The following is a 20,484-nucleotide window of genomic DNA, read 5'->3' on the forward strand; positions in this document are numbered from 1 at the left end:
CACATTAAGAAAATACCAAATGTCTTTTCAAGTATATAATTAGTTTAGGAGAAATTCCCCTTGGTGTATACAAAAAGATTGAAACAAACGTAACCAAAATTTGTTTTCTCCACTAGTTAAACAATTTCAAGTGTAAAGTTCAAAATTTTTCAACAATTAACCAAATCACGATCGGAAGTCAACAATGGCAATTGGCAAGATCAACATTTGATAACCACCATTTTTCACCATCTATTAACAATACCGAAAGAGCAAATCAACAAATAAGCATCACAAATGCTATATTGCTATGTGATATGCACCACTTCCGAATCGAATAGACCCACAAATTTCACTTTCTTGGTCGATTCTAGTGAAAACATTTCGTAAGCGAAAGAGAACGAAGAGCGACAGTCATCACAGTCCAACAGGTTTAGGGGCCCATCGCTTACCGTATGTATCGGGACAAAAAGTCCATCTACTATCAACGGTTTACCCAAATTTATTCTGCATTTCCGCATATAAAATGGCAAAGCTCAAGCAATAAGTATGGTAAAATCTCACTAACACATCAACACCATACAATGAAAGAAATTATTATTACACTTTCTCAGGTTTCTCCATCATTCCCTTTCCGTATCTGGTAATAAAATTGATCAATTTCAGTTGTCACAACACATGTAGTGTAACCTCATAAAAAAACTAAGGCAGTGCTGTGAATACCTTGCTTGGGGTCTCTGTAGTGCCTCTTTTTCGCCACGATAAAGCCCTGGACAAAGAGGGGGAAACAGGAACCCCTTCCCAATTTCATTTCTAAGTTGAATCGGATGCTCATTCCAAGATATAGAGGTACAACAAAAAGATTGACAGACAGTGAAAGCGGAAGGAAGACCGATCTTTTTGGTTCTGAATATAGATTACAGTATAAATATTAACACAACAAACTCCAAAAATTGGAGAGAAGGCGTTTGCCAATCAAAAGAAGGCATTTCCTTCTTGGTTATTTGGAAGAGACGTGGGAATGGTATAAAGGGTCTGGTGATATTTGAAGTTGGGTATGGCTTATTGAAGATGAAAAAGAGGAGGCCATGTAAAGGATCATATGAACACATAGAGAAATAGAGCCGCATCGTGGGAATGTGATGACTCAAAAAAACAAAAAACAAAGAGAGCCTGGTATCCATTTTGTTTTTTCCAAAAAAGTGTTCGGTTTATGATCCTGGAGACAGACAACTAGGATTTGTTTAACCCACGTCCATGACTTGTGCTACTGCTAGGATTAGCGGAGGGGGCAGAAGCTTGAGAGGCAGCAGACATACTGTCGGAGAAAATCGAACCAATCGAACTACTGGATTTGGTCATAGAAGAAGAAGAAGACATCCTGGCTGATATGTCATCCTTCTTGGAACCGGAAATAAGTTCCTGTCTCAAATCTGATGAAGAGGATGATGGGGCCAGGGTACCCACTGTGGATCCCACAGGGCAAGGAGCAACGGGCATATCAGCAAGAGAAGACGCAGATGAACTGTAACTCAGTGTTCCCATTGGATGATCAAACCTGCATGAGGCCCCAAATTTGCATTCTCTGTTTTGAGCATAGTGAGTACAAATTGGCACACCCTGATTAATGAAATTCAACATCAGACCATCTACCTTGGAGTAATTGACAAATTATATGCAGAATATACTATAAAAGCATTAAATTTATACATCAGTACAGTAGAATGTTAGCTAGAGGCATATTTGACCAACCACGTGTTCGTGTTAGAACACAACCTAAGAATGGAAGGACGAAATACCGAAGCACTATCATGTACAGACCAAAAAAGTACATCTGTGTTGCCTTGTAAGCACACAAATTGCGCTGCACAAAGAGAAGCGTTGCATACCGATCAGTAAGCACAAACACTCCCTATAGTAATTTTGTAAACACGGAACGTTAATACTAACACGATAAAATTCACAACCCGGACAATTTTGATTCAAATTGAGTACATAATGGATATTCTAGACGAAAAGAAAAAAAACAGAATCCTATTGCCAGATGTCTAATGTAGAATAGAGATTGCAGAGACGACCTGAATGGTGGAGTGCAAAAACACGAAACAATCAGAAAGAGACTGTTGTCATTGTGAGAAAACAGCAGAAACTCAATGACTGAAATTAGAACTCAGGTACTTGCTTCCTTCTCAATTTCTATGCTTAACAAGTACCATTAGCCACGACAACCAAGGAACAAAATTACAAGACGCAAGTTACAGTAAAACCCACAACCAGGGACTTTTGAGTGTTCTTGTTGAATCGTTGTCCATCTCGGTGCTTCAACCAGCCCACATGTCAACTCCTAGATACTTGACGCTGTCAATGGAATCCACCAAGAGGAACACAAAACCATGAATCAATAATGAAGAATGCTCATAGTATGGCTTCAGCTTAAGATCGCCAAGCTTGTCAGGTCTTCCTATAACCTTGTATGAACACTCCAGTCCTCTTCTAAACAACTGTACATTTCTTTTCTGTGGACGAGTAAACAACTCTTGGAACTATTCAAATCTAACACTACATCGATTGATTTGTCATGGATTCCTGAACTATATACTCAACAAAATAGAACAAGCCAACAAGGACAACATAGTGCAAGCTATCATAGTTTATAACTTGCCCCAAAGCACCCCATTGCTATTACCCACCAGCCTGACAATGGGACGACATTACCATGATGATTTTTCAGTCTTCTACCCATGGTTCGGAGATATCAAAGACCGACACTCGGCAGCCAAAATAGGCATAATTCAGTTTCAATTCTATTCCCCGCCCTGGGCAAAGTGGTGGGTAGGATGCGCTCTGCTGCCACAGACCCAAGGAGAGGTTGCTGGGCCTGTGCAATGAGGACGTTGCATCCCTAAGAGGGGTAGATTGTGACACCCTGCTTTCCGGTGGCCAGCGGTATTGCAGGATAGCAGGCTCCGTCCAGACGGTAGGGGGCAAGCCATGATTTATAAGAGAAGATCCCTCCTACTTATACAAGGCCTTTTAAAGCCGTAAGGGCGGGCCAAAGCGCATAGGAACTTCACAATTAAGCGTGCTCATCCTGGGGTAGTCCAGGGATGGGTGACCCACTGGGAAGTGTATGGGCTTTGGGCATCCAAAGCGAACAATATTGTACAAAGATGGAGCGGGTCGTTACAAATGGTAACCCATAAGGAATTTTGATTTCAATTTAAATAACAGAAACCAGAACAGCAACAGAAAATACCCAACATCCCTTTTATTTGCTCAAAACAATGAATGGATGGGTGCAAACTATCAAGAAGTTCATGGTCTCTCAGTCAAGCTAAAACAATACGTACAAGATTAAACATTGACTAAGCATGATATCGATCCATGATGACCTAACCAATCTATCCCTACTATTTTTCTCTTTGTAATCTCCTTAGTCAGAGAGGCAATTGGTCAGGGTCACATTGGGCAAGCAGTTACCCAATGCGCCCAAAATTAGTTATTACCAAACACTTCCCTGGTTCAAATGGGGTAAACTGGAGACCTATTGACACCCTCTGTGCTAAACAAAAAGAAGAAGATCAGAGCACCTCATTCCTAAGAAATTATAGCCCTTGGGTTCAGAAGAGCCTCACTAAGTACAAATAACAGTTCCCTGTTCTAGTAAATTAGAAACTAGAGGGAACCCATCAGAGATCCCAATAAACTTTACACGACATCTAGACTAACAAACATGTAAATTAATTAATTACATTTAAAACCCTATTTCCTGCCAAACATAATAATTCCCTGCCACTCCCACAAGGCAGGGGAACATATAATGGGTACCCAGCTAGACCCTTAGTTTCTCTTTTAAAGCAGAACTTCAATGAACCAAAAAATAAAAATAAAACAAAAGAAATTTCCTTTTTGGCTCAACTCTCAAACTGACAAAAGAGACAGGAGGCACATAAACGATTTGTTTATTGCTTAGTGATAACTTCCAGTATTGGTGCATATCAAAAACAAGATATTTGACTATTTGGTGAAATTGGGTCACATCATCCAAAACTACCATACTTGGATTTTATTCATTATAACTGTTTTCCATCATATACGTCCAGTAAAATTCTCACCACTGCCAATAGCATGACAAACTATGTTCGTTCAATATTTCCAAGAAAGATTTATATATGAAACCAACATAACACATTACACACGTAATAGATGAACTTGTGTAGAACGCAGATATTGGCAACCCACGCAGTGTGTAATCAGTTAAGTTTCTCATCTTAGTGGGCATGTAAAAACACACCTAAAAATCACACATGTCAGCTGAGTTGATTGAAATTTAGTACAGAAGATAGATCAGGAAAATATGCTTCAGACTTACCTCCAAAAAAAAAAAACCTCAAGTCGTGTGATATTCAACTCTCATCTTAGGCACATAGTCCTCTCGAAATATAAATGTTAAATCTATTCAAACTTTGTCACAGTGACAAAAAACAAACGAAAAATCATATCTGACAGTTTCAAGACTAGCTGCTTACCGGACGTAGGGGAAGACCCACGGGGCTAAGGGCAAAATTTATTTGTGGTGGACTCCATTCCGGTGGATGATGGTACCTACATGATAATCCAAATTTACAATTACCAGTTTTCATGTAATGTTGGCATTCAGGTTGGCCAGGTCTTTCTGGAAACATGTGTTCCTTCTGCGAAGATTTACGCAAGGGTAAATAAGCTCCTGTGTATGAAGGCGCTGAAGGAGATAATTGTGGGATCCCATAAACAGATGCTCCTCCCATTGTGGATAGAGTACTGGGTGAGGGGGCTGAACTTACAGGTGCCTCCACCTGGTGGATAAACAACTTAGTATTAAAGGTACATCTACTTCAAACAACATGACTTTCCAAAATCAGTTTTGCAGAAGACTTGTCGCCAACTTCATAGTTCAAAATTGTACTCATATGTCACCGGAAATGGTCTGCGATAATTTAAAAATATGCTTTAACAAAAGATTCTTTTAAGATCATGCACCAACCTGGTAAGGATTCCAACCAGCAAAGGGAACCATTCCTGGAGGAATCAGCATGGTACCATATGCCCCTTGGAGATACGAACCTGGAACTAGAGCAGGCCCTGGAAATGGCCAATTTCCAGCCACCAGTCCATACTGTTGAGATGATTGAACCGAAGGAGACTGCATTGAAGGATAAATCACTGGAGTAGGTACAGACAAAGGTAGGGGAGCTGACACTTGTATGCCTGCTGGTTGTGGATGATGGAATTTACAGGTTACACCAAACTTGCACTGCCCCATTCTCACATAGTATGAACACTCCTTTTCACCCTAGCACAATAGCACTCTACTATGAGTGTCAACTTGGAAACATGCACTAAGAGCATCTCCAAAGATTTGAAAAATCCCTTGCCATTGACAAAGTTTGGCAGAAATGAGCAAAAATGCAGCTCTATCGGTTAGGCAAATTCCTAGCCAAAAATTTCCTGAAGCGATTTCTTGTGCCAAAATTTGACACGAGAAATGGCTTTGGCAAACTTCTTACATCACCATCAATGATATGGATCTCCATTGCTTTAGATCTTGCATACTATGGTCATGCCAAAATAGAACTGGGGCAATGGATCAACATTGCAAAAAACAGTAAACTGACAGTGTAGCAAGCCAATTTTTGGCAATGGCATGCCAAAGTGGCAAAAACCAATTGAGATGCTCCAGGAAAGAAAATCAAACAATAGTGAAGGGAAGACAATCAAGTGCAAAATCCAAACCGGTCGTAGTGGGTATCCAGAAATATTTAGTGACACAGGGATGACAGATCCACCTCCCTGTCTTGGATGGTGATACTTGCAGGATGCGCCAAATTTACATGTTCCCGTCCTCATATAGTACTACCAATTGTTGAAGGAGATCATAGTCAGAGAGATGAGGCACACAAAATACAAAATTGGAGTTTTTATCTTCATCATATGTAGAACAATTAGAAAATGGACTTCCTTTCTCTATCACGTGTAGAGCCTAATAAATGAACAGACAATTTAACCCATTCCGTTTGCAGAACAGAAAACGAAAAGAATAAAAGTCAAACCAGAAAAGATTATAAATGTACATTGCTCAATCCCGAGCATCTATTATCTATCTTATTTGAAGCTTAACAGCTCCCAAAATAATTTACACCACATACCTGGCACTCAGGTTGCTCTGCTCGCTCCGGGTACTCCCCTCCCCCAGCTCTAAAAGCTCCCACAACCTGACAGTTTACTGCCATCAAATCTAGGTAAAGAACACTTATTTCTCAGTCAGGGTTTATACACTGGAAAATGCTAACCACTGCCCGATAATGCAAGTATACTAACTTTAAATGGACTGAGAAAAGGCTGAAAATGTCCAGACAAAATGTATAGAAACTTGTAGGAAATGCATGGGCCTTATATTCATCAAAACCCTATCCTTTCCAGCAGTATTCAAACTGTAACCAGTACCATGTAGTGGGCAGTAGTTAGGATAACCCATTCAAAATTTTGCAAGTTATACAAAGAATAACTTCTTCCCAATATAGCAGCTCTCCACTACACAACAATCTGACAAGCCTAAAACGAATAAAGTATGTGCAATCAGTGTCAAATTACTCAACTTAACCGCGATGCCACTTCAAATCAAAATACTGATCAGATGAGACTAAATTACGGGCACATACTGTAATGATCAACCAGAACATTTGATGCAAGACTAGAAGAAATAGCAGATTTCACTCAACTCAAAGCTGGAAACAAGATATTAATAGAAACGGGCCAAAAGAAAACACAAGTTCTTGCCAGAAAAGAAATCTTCCCATTAAAGGAAAATTCCTAAAACCTCATTCTACACCAACATTCGTCAAAACCACTAATTAAACCCCAATACACACACAATCAGAATAGGCTAATGGGGACTTGGAATAATTACTAAACTACGATCGTGTGAAACTTTAAAAATGAAGTGTTTCCATCAAGGAAAGTTCCTAAAATATTTGTCTGCATAAACATTCATCAAAACCCCTAATTAAACCCTAATTAGCACAAATTTGGAACAGAACAATGGGGACTTGGAACAATTACAAAACTACGACAACTTAGAACTTTAAAAGTAAAGAGTTTCCATAAAGAAAAGTTCCTAAAGTATTGGTCTACATTAAAATCATCAAAACCCCTAATTTAACTCCTTTATTAAACAAATTCATGACAATGGGGACTTGGAACAATGACCAAACTACGTTCGCATTAAACTCTAAAAAATAAGATTTTTCATAAAGGAAAGTTCCTAAATAGTGGCCAACATCAACATTGATCAAAACCCTTAATTAAACCCTACAACACACAAACCCGTAACAGAACAATGGGGACTTGGAACAATTACCAAGCTACAGTCATGTGAAGCTTCTAAATAGAGACACTTTTACATAAATAAAAACGCCTAAAATATTGGTCTACAAAAACAACTCATCAAAACCCCTAATTAAACCTTAACACATGCCAATTTGGAACAGAAAAATGAGGGCTTGGAACAATTACCAAACTACCATTCCCTAGAACTTTAAAAAGGAATAACATTTTCGATAATGGAAAGTTCCCAAAATATTGGTCTCCATTAGCATTCATCAAAAACCCGAACTAAACCCTAACATATACACATATATGGATCAGAACAACGAGGAATCAGAATTCGGAACAATTACCGAACCGCGATCGCGGGGATGATTGAACCGACACCTCGTACCGTACCCACAAAACCCCGTCCTCAAGTAATAGATACAGTCGGCCTCATCGGGCCGCTCGGGGTACGACTCCGCGCCACTGCTCGGTCCAAATTGCCACGCAGGCTCTGCATTTTTGCACAATCAACAGCCCAACAAACACTCCGCATTACCGTTTCAACCAAATGCACATGAAATTCAATCAAAATTAACCAAAATTGAATGGCTCGGAGTGACAGTGGACTGACCTTCGAGCCCCTGTGAGCTCCATTTCGCTGCCGAATTCGACTGTAGACCGTATCTCTCCATTATACAAATATATATATATATACTATACTATACTTACAGAATCAAACTATTCATATACGTTTATGTGTATATATAAATACAGGACAGTTTATGTATACAGATACGTACAAAATTGTGGTGAAATGGGAATGCGAGGGTCCGATCAAATGGGGATGATGTTTAGAGAGAGAGGGGGGAAGCGAGAGAGAGAGAGAGAGAGAGAGAGAGAGAGAGAGAACTAAAATCCTCTGTGTGTGTGTGTGTGAATCCCAGTCTCTTTCTGGGTCTGGCTTTGAGATCACCTTCTCTCTCTAAAAAGGGATGGTGGTGTTGTGTGTTGTTGGTGCTTCTTTCTTCGCACGTTTTCAAAGGCGTTTGATATTTGTGGGGGGCCCGTTTTCCTGGGAGCGGATTATTCACTGCTCCTGTATCACCGACGGTGGCGCTCCGAAGACTTTTTCATCATAAATTCGTATCGAAGGCGATGCAAATATGTGGTGAAAAAGGTCATTTGCCCCTGGAGCACCGCCGGGTGGCGTTCCGAAGATTATTCCATCTTAAATTCGTACGGAGGGCGATGCAAATATGTGGTGAAAAAGGTCATTGGAGCGTCAAACATTGGTGTTCTAGGAGCAACTAATAATTATTTTTGTTTGTTGGGGCCTTTTTTTATTTGTCCGGTTGTTAATATACGCGCCATACATAGCAGTTAGCTGAAATAATAAAAATCTTTAACTTGATGTAACTCTTCCGGGGGGAAAGATCTGGTGCGGTCATCGTCATTGAGCTCATTTTGTTCCAAAAAAATGAAGCTTGCTTTGAGAGCGTACCCAACAAGAGTTGTCTCCACCAAAATTGTTAATACCGGCCGGCACGCTTGAACGGAACACAAAGTTAGGCGATCCATACCATTTAGAATACCGGGCAATGCTGGCTGTAACAGATTTTGGATATATTCCGATGTACCGTTCAGTTCAAAATGGCACTTTGTTTTTATTTTTTCCGTGCCATAAGTGGTGGGTTGTACAATTAAAAAAAACTTACAATAGGATTCCAGGGGGAAATTTTTGCAACCAAGTAAACATATACTCCCATATTTAAAATGTTAATTGCGGTAAACTCGAAACGGTACCGAGATACATATCAGTACCTGTACGTATCATTCTAGTAGTGAAACCAGTATGCTAGTTGATACAGGATTAACAACTTTTGTCTCCACTAGCTTGGAGTGAGTTTGATCCTTGCAGCCTTATGAGTCAGTAGTTCCCCTCCTAGCTGCTTTCCATTGTAAGTGTATGAGTGTAAATTTTGTCCGGATGAGCCGAAAAAGGGGGATTTTCTGCCACCCCCGTGGGCCCCCTTCGCGCATTTTTTTGGATAATCCAAATCGTGCATCTTGTAGAGCTTGTAAAATAATGTATATATGCAAAAAAATTAGTTTGTCCAGACATCGATAAGTACGTCACAAGTTGAGTTTTTAGATAAAAATGAACGGTTGTGGGCAGTTTAACTTAAAAAACAAAAGTTGACAGATCCAGGTCATCCATTTTTTGTCTAGAAATCAACTTTTGACATACCTATCAATATCCGGACAAATTGATTTTTTTTGCATGAATACATTATTTTACAAGCCCTACAAAATGCATGATTTTGGATTACCCAAAAAAATGCACAAAGGGAGACCATGGAGAGTGCTGGCAAAAAACCCTCTCTGTCTGGCTCATCCGAACATAATTTAATCTCTAAGTGGAGATTAGTCTCATTTCTTTTGGGTGTGGAATCAGTAATGCTACACACACAGATTTTGTGCACAGATTTTTGCGGGGCTCACTACGGGTCCCACACAAATAATCTGAGCCGTTCATTAAATGTAAAACATTTTTTCAAGATTCCTCGCAAAAAATAAGCTCAATCCGATACTCATAGATGCTTGATTCAATCATTTAACTTTTCATTTGAATCTTAGGATAATGAAAAGTTAAATGATTGAATCAAACACTTATAGATATCGGATTGAGCTGATTTTTTGCGGGGGCCCTTGAAAAAATGTTTTACATTTAATGAATGACTCGGATTATTTGTGTGGGACCCGTAGTGAGCCCCACAAAAAATCTGTGCACAAAATCTGTGTGTGTAGCATTACTGGTGTGGAATAGCTCCCATGTTGTAACAAATAAATAATTGTATAGCAATTGTGTCACCGTCAAGTGGTTGGTTGAATAGGTAAGTAAACTTTACGTAGGATGTTTGGATTCAGTGTTTTATATGCATTTTAGAAGGGCTACCACATTACTTTTGTGCTCATAGCATGCGATGGAATTTACATTTCGGGGTGAATATATGATATCTATGTGGTGTTGAATATAGTTTTGATTTTTTAAGAAATTCGGGTCCTAGAACTGTATTTTCATTTTGCCTAAAAATATCGGCTGTTATCTATCGATATTTGACCCATGCCTGTTTGTATCGAACAAAATGTCAGGCTATTCTTAAATTTAATTTTCCTGTAGGTAAAGTTTGATTTTTTGATGCAAGAAAATGATACAAATAGCAATGAACATTTTGTTTTGGGACCTCTAATGGCCCATGACACCTCCTCTCAAAGACTTCGCCTCTTGTACTGGTACGTTAGGTTTTATATGCATTTTAGTAGGGCTAGCACATTATTTTGCGCTCCTTGCATGCGATGGAATTTACCTTTCGGGGTGAATATATGATATCTATGTGATGTTGAATATAATTTAGATTTTTTAAGAAATTCGGATCCTAGAACTACATTTTTATTTTGCCTAAAATATCGGTTGGTATCGATCATTACTGACCCATACCCATTTGTATCGAACTATGTCTTACTATTCTTAAATTTAATTTTCTTATAGATAAAGTTAAATTTTTTGACGCGAGAAAATGATACAAATAGCAATGAAAATGTTGTTTTGGGACCTGGGGTGGTCCATGACACCTCCCCTCAAAGACTCCGCCCCCTGTACTGGTACGTTAGGTAACAGCATAAAAATTGATACTCTAATGAAAATGCCTTATTCAAATTCTTGGGTAAAACACAAGATTGTCATGATATTTATGGTAACAACTTTTTGTTTAGGAAAATGAGTTATTTGTCTTTTTAAATCTGAATCTGCACCGTTCATCATGTATTTCACAAACAAATGCGATTCCAATCATGCATACAAAACTCTCTGGTTAGTATGCTTTTGCATAGAGATTGTCTTATTCGCTTAGGAGCCGTGAATAAGAGTCAGATTTACGGAGGCGCTTGATCTCAACCATTCGTTTCGCCAATCAATTGTCCGGATTTAAAAAAAAAAAACTTTTTCGGGAAAGAGTTTTAAAATTGTATTAAAATCCGGATCGTTCAAAACACTTTGAGATCAAAAAAGTTTTGCCCTTTTGCATAATGGGCTTCGCAACGTGAAAGGTCTCATTTTCAATGCGATCCCGAGGTGGAGCCCGTTCCATAAATAAGGCCTACCACTGCCCGAGATAGTACTAATTAAAGAGCCCATAGAAGCCCAAAGAGTTACTCTGTTGGTTTGTGGGGTTGGACCACAATAAAACAATAAAGCATTTTTTTTTTTTGAATTTTCTAGTCTCAGTGTGGATGATTGATCGCCCTTGATCAGACCAGAAAAAGAATTAATTGAAGTGTATGTAAGCTGATTCGGAGAACGGTCAAAAACAAAATAGGCCCCATAGGAACCAATAGATTGGAAGGTGATATTTTTCAAAAGCATTTTTTTTTGTTAGAGTTTTTTTGAAGGGAGTTAGTAGGTTAGTCTACAACGGATTTTAGAGGCTATTCCAAACGCCCACGACGAGGCTCGAACCCTGGCCTTCCAAATGAGAGGATCAAGAGATGCCAACTGGGCTAGAGCCTAAGAGCCCATTGGCATTGTTGTTTGATTCAACTGAGTTCGTTGAGCTGTCAAACGTAGTTCAATCAAGCTACCTCGTTCGGCTTATGATGTGTGAAAAATTCAAGATACTTGAGATCAGATCATGTTTGACTCAATTAAAATTTGTTTCTAGATCAGCTTGTATGGTAAACAATCTGAGGTCGAACATGTTTTTGAAGCTCGTGAAGGTTTCAAATCAAGCTTCAACAACCGATTGCTCATCTCATTCGGCTCGTTTGTCACCCACATATCAAGAAGATGCCACCCTGTACAAAAGAAAGCGGAAAAAATAAAAAGGCCAAACGAAAAGAGGCCAATCATTCAAAAAATAGGCCCCATAGTAACCAATAGATTGGAAGGTGATTTTTTTTCAAAAGCATTTTTTGTTGTTAGAGTTTTTCTTTTGGAGTTAATAGGTTAGTCGATGGCGGATTTCAGAGGCTATCCCAAATGCTCACGACAGAGCTCGAACCCTAGCCTTCCAAAGGAGAGGACCAGGAGATGCCAACTGGGTTAGAGCCCATTGGCATTGTTGTTTGATTCAATTGAGTTCGTTGAGCTGTCAAACGTAGTTCAATCAAGCTACCTCATTCGGCTTATGATGTTTGAAAAACTCAAGATACTTGAGATCGGATCGTGTTTAACTCAATTAAAATTCGTTTCTAGATCGGCTTGTATGCTAAACAACCTGAGCTCGAACATGTTTTTGAAGCTCGTGAAGGTTTCAAATCAAGCTTCAACAACTGATTGCTCGTCTCATTCATTCAGCTCGTTTGTCACCCATAAATCAAGAGGATGCCACCCTGTACAAAAGAAAGCGGAAAAATAAAAAGGCCAAAAGCGAAAAGAGGCCAATCATTGAAAAAAGAAAACTTTATACACAACTCCAACTGCCAAAAGTATCTAACATGTCAAAGGAATTGATCAAGGGTTGGGTTGATTGTTCACGGGTGTGCTTGATTGTTTTATATTTAGTCTTCCGCTTTAGACCTTTGGGGCTGGGCTTCGGCCCTTGTGATGTACTGTCCAACTTTTTGTTGGATTTCCCTTTTCCCTCTTCCCGTTTTTAATTAAAATTTTGCCTAACAAAAAAAAGAAAGGGTTGGGTTGCACTTCCTCTACTCCCAACTAAACAAACTAGTAGAAACTAGTTTCACTCTATACTTGTTTGTCTAGTTTGTGAGATAACACATTTCGACATCTCTCCCACCAATTGCTTAAGCATTTTATGCATAAGCTGAAGGAGCTTAAGCTTTTGGCTTGGATCAAAGTTTCTGTATGGCTGGAAAAAAAAAATTGGAACTTTCATCCTGCGTTTGAATACTACAGGTTTTGAGAGGCAGTTGTAATATGGTTTTGTGCGTAATTTTCGCAAAGTTGGTTTTGAAATGTCATGTCGATAGGATTTGAAATGTCATGTCGATAGGATTTGCGACGTTTGCTAATACATGTGCTTTACCCTGTTGACACAAGCTTTTGCTATGAATTTCATGCAGTATGGACCCAGTGCTACCACCCTACCCAATACAAGAGAAGAGGAGGTTATGTAACGTGGCCAAGTCCTTCACTATACGCGGCTTAATTGACCCGTGATTGATTTTTTTTTTTTTTTTTTGAGTTTGACAGGTCTAGGTTTGTATGCAGATTTCCCAAATCCATCGTTGCATTTGGAATCTCAATCTGCTTACCTATCAGATTGAGGGGATCATCATCCAGTCAACAAATGGATTGGTTAAAGTGATTGGTTGGAGATGGAACAAAAATGTCTTGCTTGCCAGCGACTAATGGCTGAAAAAGGTATGTGCACATTGAAAAAAAAATACCAAGTTCAATATCTCAGAGACTCAGACGCAATCTTGTCCAAATTCCTCAAATGCTTTACGAGTACGACAAATTGGCTCATAGCTGCTTCAATGGCATTTCTGTGATAGTTGTTCGTAGTCAGTTGATTCGGAGATAAACCTCTCACGTTGGGTTGTTCCTAGGAGCCCACTATATATAGGACTCACCGTTTGAGATTTTTGTGTCTAATCACGTAAAGAAGTTGTCTGCATGTATGTTGCGGTCCTTCAATCAAGGACAAATCGTGGACAGATTGGGATCGGTAACTTGAGGAATCCTAGGCTGAAGCTGTAAACATTTTTCGAGCTATCATTCTACATGTGATAGATGTGCTTCTTTGATGTTGTCAGAAAGTCACAAGGTCACAACTTAAACCCCGGCCCTATTTCGCAGTATTTTAAGTTGCCCTTGCCATTTTTTCTGATGATAACGAAAGAGCTGATAAATTATTTACCAGAGCTAGTTTTGCCATATGCATAAGCTTAAGCTTCAACCAATTGTGATCAGTGGCGACAAATGTTTTCCTCTTCTTATTTATTCATCCTCATCCTGATGTAAACAATAGCCGGCAAGAGCCCATGAGAGGTCTCTGAAGGAATCTGTTTTTTGTGTCTGTGCATGTAGACATCCTGCTTATACATGCTGTAGTAGTCCTTCCATCGAGGGACAACCGTTAACTAGTGAGCGACTCACGCTTAAGGATGGATAGTTAACATCTGTTTATAAGCCGTATTACATAGATAAAGTAAGAAGCCATAGAGTATAGACATTTTCAAGTCATCATTCTGTTTATGATAGATGCTTTTCTTTTATGTCATTAGGAAAAGCCGAAAAGGCATAAGATCGCAACTTACATCCCTACTCTATTGCTCAATATTTTCAGCTGCCTTCGGCATTTTTTTTTCCCAATTGAAAAAATAGTGACAACTATAGTACATGCCAGAGCTAGTTAGCTCATATGCATATATGCTTAAGCCTCAATCAAATTGAATCAGTGCCCACAAATGTTCTTCTTCTTCTTCTTCTTCTTCTTCTTCTTCTTCTTTGTTCATCCTATTTCGGAAGTAAATAGCTCGCTTCCAGGAGTAACGTTGGTGGAACCCTCACCCATTACTGTGGTGAGTGTGATCTCTTTCTCAAGTATCCTGTCGAGCTCTGAAACAACCATTTCCATCTTCGGCCTCCTTTTTCCTGGAAAACCCATGCATTGCAGTGCCAGCCTGATAAAATCTTTCATCCCCTCCGCTGTGAAGCTTCCGACTAGCCGGCGGTCCACAAAATCATTTGAACTTAGATGTGTTTCAACCTGCATAATAAAGTTCAGAAAAAATGAAAATTTTGAAAAACCTCATGCCCTGGCAAAAGTGAAGTGGCATGTTGCTTGAAAGGAAGCTAACTGTAACATCTCACTCTATGTTTCAAGAATCACTAATAAGATGATCACCGTGAACTTTGTAAAATGAATAGAGTTTTTACGTACCCATCGCAGTATACTTTCATTAGATCCAAAGGAGTCGATATGTGAAGCCTCTTGACCAGTTACAAGCTCCAAAAGGAGTACTCCAAAGCCGTAGACATCGTTTGTTTCAGTGAACATCCCTGGTTGTCCTATCCTAAAATATTAATGCATGATCATGTATTAGGTAAATTGTGGTTTCCACATTAGCGAGTAGCAATCGATTAAGATGATTTTTCGTTTACTCTGGATCCCGGAAAACATTGACATGTGACGTGCTAGATGGACCTGCATCTTCTATCCTTTGAAGTAGTTTGAAAACCCCTGCATCTGCCACTTTAGCTATGAAATTCTCATCGACCAAAACATTTGCTGTTTTGAAGTTACCGTGGACTATGGGAGGCCTCTGGCTATGTAAATGGCATAAACCTGCATTCATTAGTTCCATTCACTTTCTTTGGGTATCCAATTATACTATTGGCAGAACCCATAATCAGAGAGACGTTATATTTTGGTTACATCTCACTATCTCATTAATACCTTTAGCTGCCCCAAGACCTATTGATATCCGTTGCTTGAATTCCAGTTTTGTTGTTGACTCTAATCCGGTATCTGTCAAACAATGATGATTGTAATTTTCCAGGGCAAAAATGCATACTCCCATATTTACACATCCATTTTAGTACACGTAAAGCACGCTATTAGATGAACATACCATACAAATGATTGCACATGCTGCCATTGGGTAAATGTTCGAAAACTAACATTTGATATCCTCGCTCCTGACAGAAACCTAAGAGCGTAACTAAGTTGCGGTGCCAAATCCGCGACAAGTATGTTACCTGTTCAGAATAATAGTGTTAAGTGCTACCGGAAACAACATATGTAATCAGTTTAGTCTTCAAAGGAACAAAAAGAAGAACATAAAGCAGAATGGAGAGGGCGGCGGCACTGGTTTGAGTGATGACAACTTAACATTGTGGATGAAAGGTAGAAGTAAGGTGACTTGTGCTTGATTGAATTTTGCCTTCTTATGATGTTACAACGAAAGACAAAAAAAGAAGAGCGAAAATTATCAAAGTATGATGCTTTTATATCTTCTTGTTGATAAAATCAGAATGCAGTGCTCAAAGCACCTCCAATGAACGTGTGGCACGATGGCAATGTATTGCCATATTTTACCATGCCATAGTGTCAAAATGCTACTATTTGGCAATGTTTCTCCGAAAGTCTCATGTCAAAATGAGTCAAATATTATGCATCCCTTCTTCCAACCACAATTTATATCTCATCTCTCTTGTTATAATGGCCATCGGTGATGACATAGTAAAAATGGCATTGCCAAAGCTTGTGTCAATCGCCACAAGATTTGATACTGCTATTTTTTGGCAGGAATTTGAGCATATCATTGGAAGGGAATACTGAGGCATTGCTATAATTTGGCTTTGGCAAGACTTAAGCAACCGATTTGAGACGTTCTTACGATACTGTAAGATATCAAGTTGCTGCTCTATCATACCTCTTCAATAAATTCTTGACTAGGGGCACCGGTTCGCCTTTTGATAACCACAAAATTGCCATCACGAAGCAATCCTTTGTAAACCAGGCCGAAACTTCCGTATCCAATGAGATTACTCTCTTGGAAATTCTTTGTAGCTTGCTCCAACTCTTCCACTGTGAATTGCACAGCTGTTCCGTGAGGTCCAGCTATGGGTGGCACAGTCGATGAACTGGTTCCCCCTCCTCTTTTCAGCTCCACTGTAATGAAATCAGCAGCAAAATGAGAAAATCTCTATGGGATACGAATTGGGCTACTTTGGTAAATCCACGTGGCCATTGCCGGAGCACTGAATTGTTGTAAAGTGTAATTCTCACCAATAGGTGTAGTTTTTCTTTCATTTTCACCTCCGTGATTGTTTTTTCCCGGTGTGGAAATTAGTTTTTCTCGATTGGAAAACTGCGAAAACAATATCAATGAAAAGAAACCTTACCTACTGCAGATGGATCTGAAGAACCAGACTCCGAATTCCTGTTTGACGAATTGCTATGCTTCAAGAAGCAGTAACACCCGAAGCCCATTACGATTGCCAGAGCTATCGCCCCTCCAACGCCTCCTACTATGGCTGCAAGTGAGCTTGACATCCAGTAAAGCCTCCTCAGAAAACCTGAACATTGAACTTGTGATAGAGAAGAACCAGATGACTAGCAGAACTTAAGGTTTTAGTGTTTCAGAGGGGGAAAAACAAAAAAAGTGTCTTCTGTACTGTTGGTTTTTGCTACAGTTGCTGCAACTTGAAATGGTTTGCTGAGCCCACAGGAGCTGAGAGATGTGAACTGGCTTGATATTTGCTGCAACTTGAAATGGGTTGGTGAGCCCACAGGAGCTGAGAAATGTGAACTGGCTAATATCTCTCAAGTATCCACTTAGGGAACAGCTATTGTGGTGAGGATTCAATGCTGCCAATTTTTCTTATAAAAGATAGCAGATGACAACTCATTGGCTCCTTTTTTTAGTACCCCACTGTGGTGTCCATTGTTCAGCAAGTTACCCCAGGGGAAAAAAGCCCCATTAATAACAACATCCTGTCCCTCTTTTCATGAAAGAGAATCCTTACTTTATGTGGGATTTGGTTGTTAGGGGCCTAGGGGGTGTGGGGGCTGTTGATTCCCAAAACTCAAGCTGGAGTTATTGTAAACTGCACCAACAGTGTATTTAGGTTAGCTGGGGCAGAAAAGAATAGGCACTGGATCTTTTGTCCCCATATTTACTGCCCCCTCTCCCACATAGTTTCTATAGAGATAAACACTCTTTCACATCCTCTTAACCCGGATAACTAACCGGGAATGTTATTTTTTTATAGAGATAAACGCTCTTTCACATCTTCTTAACCCGGATAACTAACTCGGGAATGTTTGTTTTTTCCTTAGGATACTTCAAGAACTGATCCAGTGGAGACGGGGTGGAACTTGTAGCCTTGAGGACTAGAGCATGTGGTTTACGAACCTTCACTCCACTCCGGAGGTAGGAAAATCATGCACTCCCGTCCAAACGTTCTTGCCTTTCGAGATTCTCATCATATCTTGTGATTATGAATACAATGATGAGGGGAGACACGGACATTTGCCGACAGACTATCCTAAAAAATGGTGGTTTAAGCAAGAACTTAGATAGACATTTTAGGTCTTTACTCTAGATATACACACTCTGGAAGTTAGTGTCACAGCAATGGAATCTCTCTAGATAGGAATCTGTAGCCATTTGAGTTGCTGTTTAACTGTGAAATTTTATGACTTTTATGGATATATATGGACAGTGATGACAATGACATTTTATTAGACTGGCACTGGGGGAAGACATCATTATTGAAGGGGGGATCAAAAGAAAAGGTACCTGTCAGTCAATCAATTTCAAGTCTCTTCCCTCAATTTTCTCTATCTGCCCCATTTATTTTGCCTCTTTTTTGTCATCTGACCTGGAAAGAAAGAAGAGAGTGATTGGAGTTCCCTATTTTTTTTTATCCAGTGAAAAGACTCTTCCTTATATGGGGATCAAGAGCAGCTGACAGCTGATCCAAACAAGACATTCCCTCAGCAAGTGATGCCGTAGAGGTCCATCTTTTCCATAGCTTGATATATACTCTTGGTTTTCTAGGCTTGGACAGTATTTATTTTTGCAATTTCCCTTAAAGGTTCTGTTTGCTTACTTTTGGAGTGTTTTAAGCCTGTTTCCATCTTTTGATCTAGTTTCCCATTGCAGTATTCAAAAACTAATCTTGGGGAGCAAACTTACTCATCAGTATTCTGTAGGTAAGCAGTTTTCAATGGTAATCGTTTGCAAGATTTCGGTTTATTGTTCAACAAAAACTTGTTTGGTGGGTATTTATCGAACCATGATTTCGGGTGATTTTCAGGAAATAACCCTTTGGCTAAAAGACTAGTGCTTGTCCAACTGGCGTATGTGTTTTCAAAAGCAAGTTTCTTAAAAGTGTTGTATAAAACCGTGATTAATTCTTGACCGAACTTTCTTTTAGCACGAATAATTTTCCGTGGAGTTGTATTGTTCTTAAAAAGTGCCTCGATTGCAACGCATCGATAACTGATAACCGAACAAGTTTTCTGCATTTTCTGAAAAACTCATGAAAACTGTAATAGGAAACAGCAACAAAATCTGAGAGACACTTGTGTTTTATGATGCAACTGGTCGAGCTGTAATGAGGAACTGAAGGGTAGTGGAAATAATACAATTTAATTTGCTATGGCATGTTCCATTTTCACCAAAGAAAATCGAGGAAGGTTAGTGGAAAGATTCTCTCTCCCATATAGGAGTAGTATATATATTTTGTATGCTTCAGTGAGCTTGTTCTGTAATGGGCAAGGCTGGAAAGCAGCAGGGGATTGGTGGAAAGGATTCTGTCTTATTGTGCAGGGCTGAAGGATGTACTGGATGTAGAAGGGCACATGCCACGGGAAGAGAGAGAGAGAGAGAGAGAGAGAGAGAGTGTGTGTGTGTGTTTTGTGTAGAGAGAGAGAGAGAGAGAGAGAGAGTGTGTGTGTGTGTGTGTGTGTGTGTGTGTGTTTTGTGTTGGGAAAGGTGGAAATCTCAAACAAGATGTGGACTGGGCTGATATCCCTCGGCAGCAAGTGGGGATGTTTTTTTTTTGTACATGTGCTGATTTTGTTCTACTTTCGAGATTAAATTCTTTTCGCCGACGGTGGAAAATTTTACTTTTCTACCATCATTTTTTTGGATTCTACCGTGTATTTATTATTGATCTGAACCGTTCATCTTGTAAACCTTACATAGTAGTGTATCCATTCAAAAAATAAACTTAATCGGATATCGATAGGAGTATCAAAAATTGAATTACGGATAGTTTATCCTTATTATTATTGACAGAAATTAGATCGTCCATTTTATAAAACAAATTTCAAATTTTGATATACCTATCGACTTCCGTTCAAGTTGATTTTTTGCATGACAATATTATGTTGCAAGTCTTAAAATATGAACGGTTTATATCACAACAATAGACATTCGGTGGGCTCATAATGGACGATGGTGGAAAAATGAAATTTTACACCAGCGGTGGATAGAATTTATTCTCTTCTCTTTATTTTAAGTTGGTTGTTTTGTTTCATGATAGTATGAATTGGTTCGACGGTGGTTGTTTTGTTTCTTGATAGTATGAATTGGTTCGACGGTCAGGTGTGTCCGAGCTAACTTACAGGTCATTCACGTCGAAGCTAGAAAATTCACAAGAAATTACTTCTT

At 39.3% G+C, this 20,484-nt stretch overlaps 2 protein-coding genes and 1 long non-coding RNA gene across 4 annotated transcripts; 1 reads left to right on the forward strand and 2 right to left on the reverse strand.

Moving 5' to 3' along the window:
* Positions 1-559: 559 nt before the first annotated feature.
* On the reverse strand, positions 560-8,345 carry LOC131317691 (zinc finger CCCH domain-containing protein 34-like). Its single transcript, XM_058347254.1, has 7 exons — positions 7,961-8,345; positions 7,695-7,840; positions 6,165-6,230; positions 5,752-5,871; positions 5,003-5,311; positions 4,509-4,814; positions 560-1,599 (listed from the first exon to the last, which is right to left on the reverse strand). The coding sequence occupies exons 1-7, from the start codon at positions 8,019-8,021 to the stop codon at positions 1,213-1,215; spliced, it is 1,395 nt and encodes a 464-aa protein (XP_058203237.1). The 5' UTR covers positions 8,022-8,345; the 3' UTR covers positions 560-1,212.
* Positions 8,346-14,763: 6,418 nt separating this feature from the next.
* Positions 14,764-17,653, reverse strand: LOC131317692 (leucine-rich repeat receptor protein kinase HPCA1-like). The gene is made up of 7 exons (XM_058347255.1): positions 17,204-17,653; positions 16,732-16,970; positions 15,928-16,054; positions 15,753-15,824; positions 15,458-15,641; positions 15,237-15,369; positions 14,764-15,062 (listed from the first exon to the last, which is right to left on the reverse strand). The coding sequence occupies exons 1-7, from the start codon at positions 17,352-17,354 to the stop codon at positions 14,805-14,807; spliced, it is 1,164 nt and encodes a 387-aa protein (XP_058203238.1). The 5' UTR covers positions 17,355-17,653; the 3' UTR covers positions 14,764-14,804.
* Positions 17,654-17,804: 151 nt separating this feature from the next.
* Positions 17,805-19,702, forward strand: LOC131317694 (uncharacterized). 2 transcript variants are annotated; one of them, XR_009197378.1, is made up of 4 exons: positions 17,805-18,599; positions 18,736-19,019; positions 19,365-19,505; positions 19,565-19,702. It is a non-coding gene; the product is annotated as an uncharacterized LOC131317694 (long non-coding RNA). The 2 variants fall into 2 exon arrangements; XR_009197377.1 differs by having other exon boundaries at positions 18,736-19,505.
* The last annotated feature ends 782 nt before the right edge of the window (positions 19,703-20,484 follow it).

This window comes from Rhododendron vialii, chromosome 2a (assembly GCF_030253575.1).
Source record: "Rhododendron vialii isolate Sample 1 chromosome 2a, ASM3025357v1".
Classification (NCBI taxonomy): domain Eukaryota; kingdom Viridiplantae; phylum Streptophyta; class Magnoliopsida; order Ericales; family Ericaceae; genus Rhododendron; species Rhododendron vialii.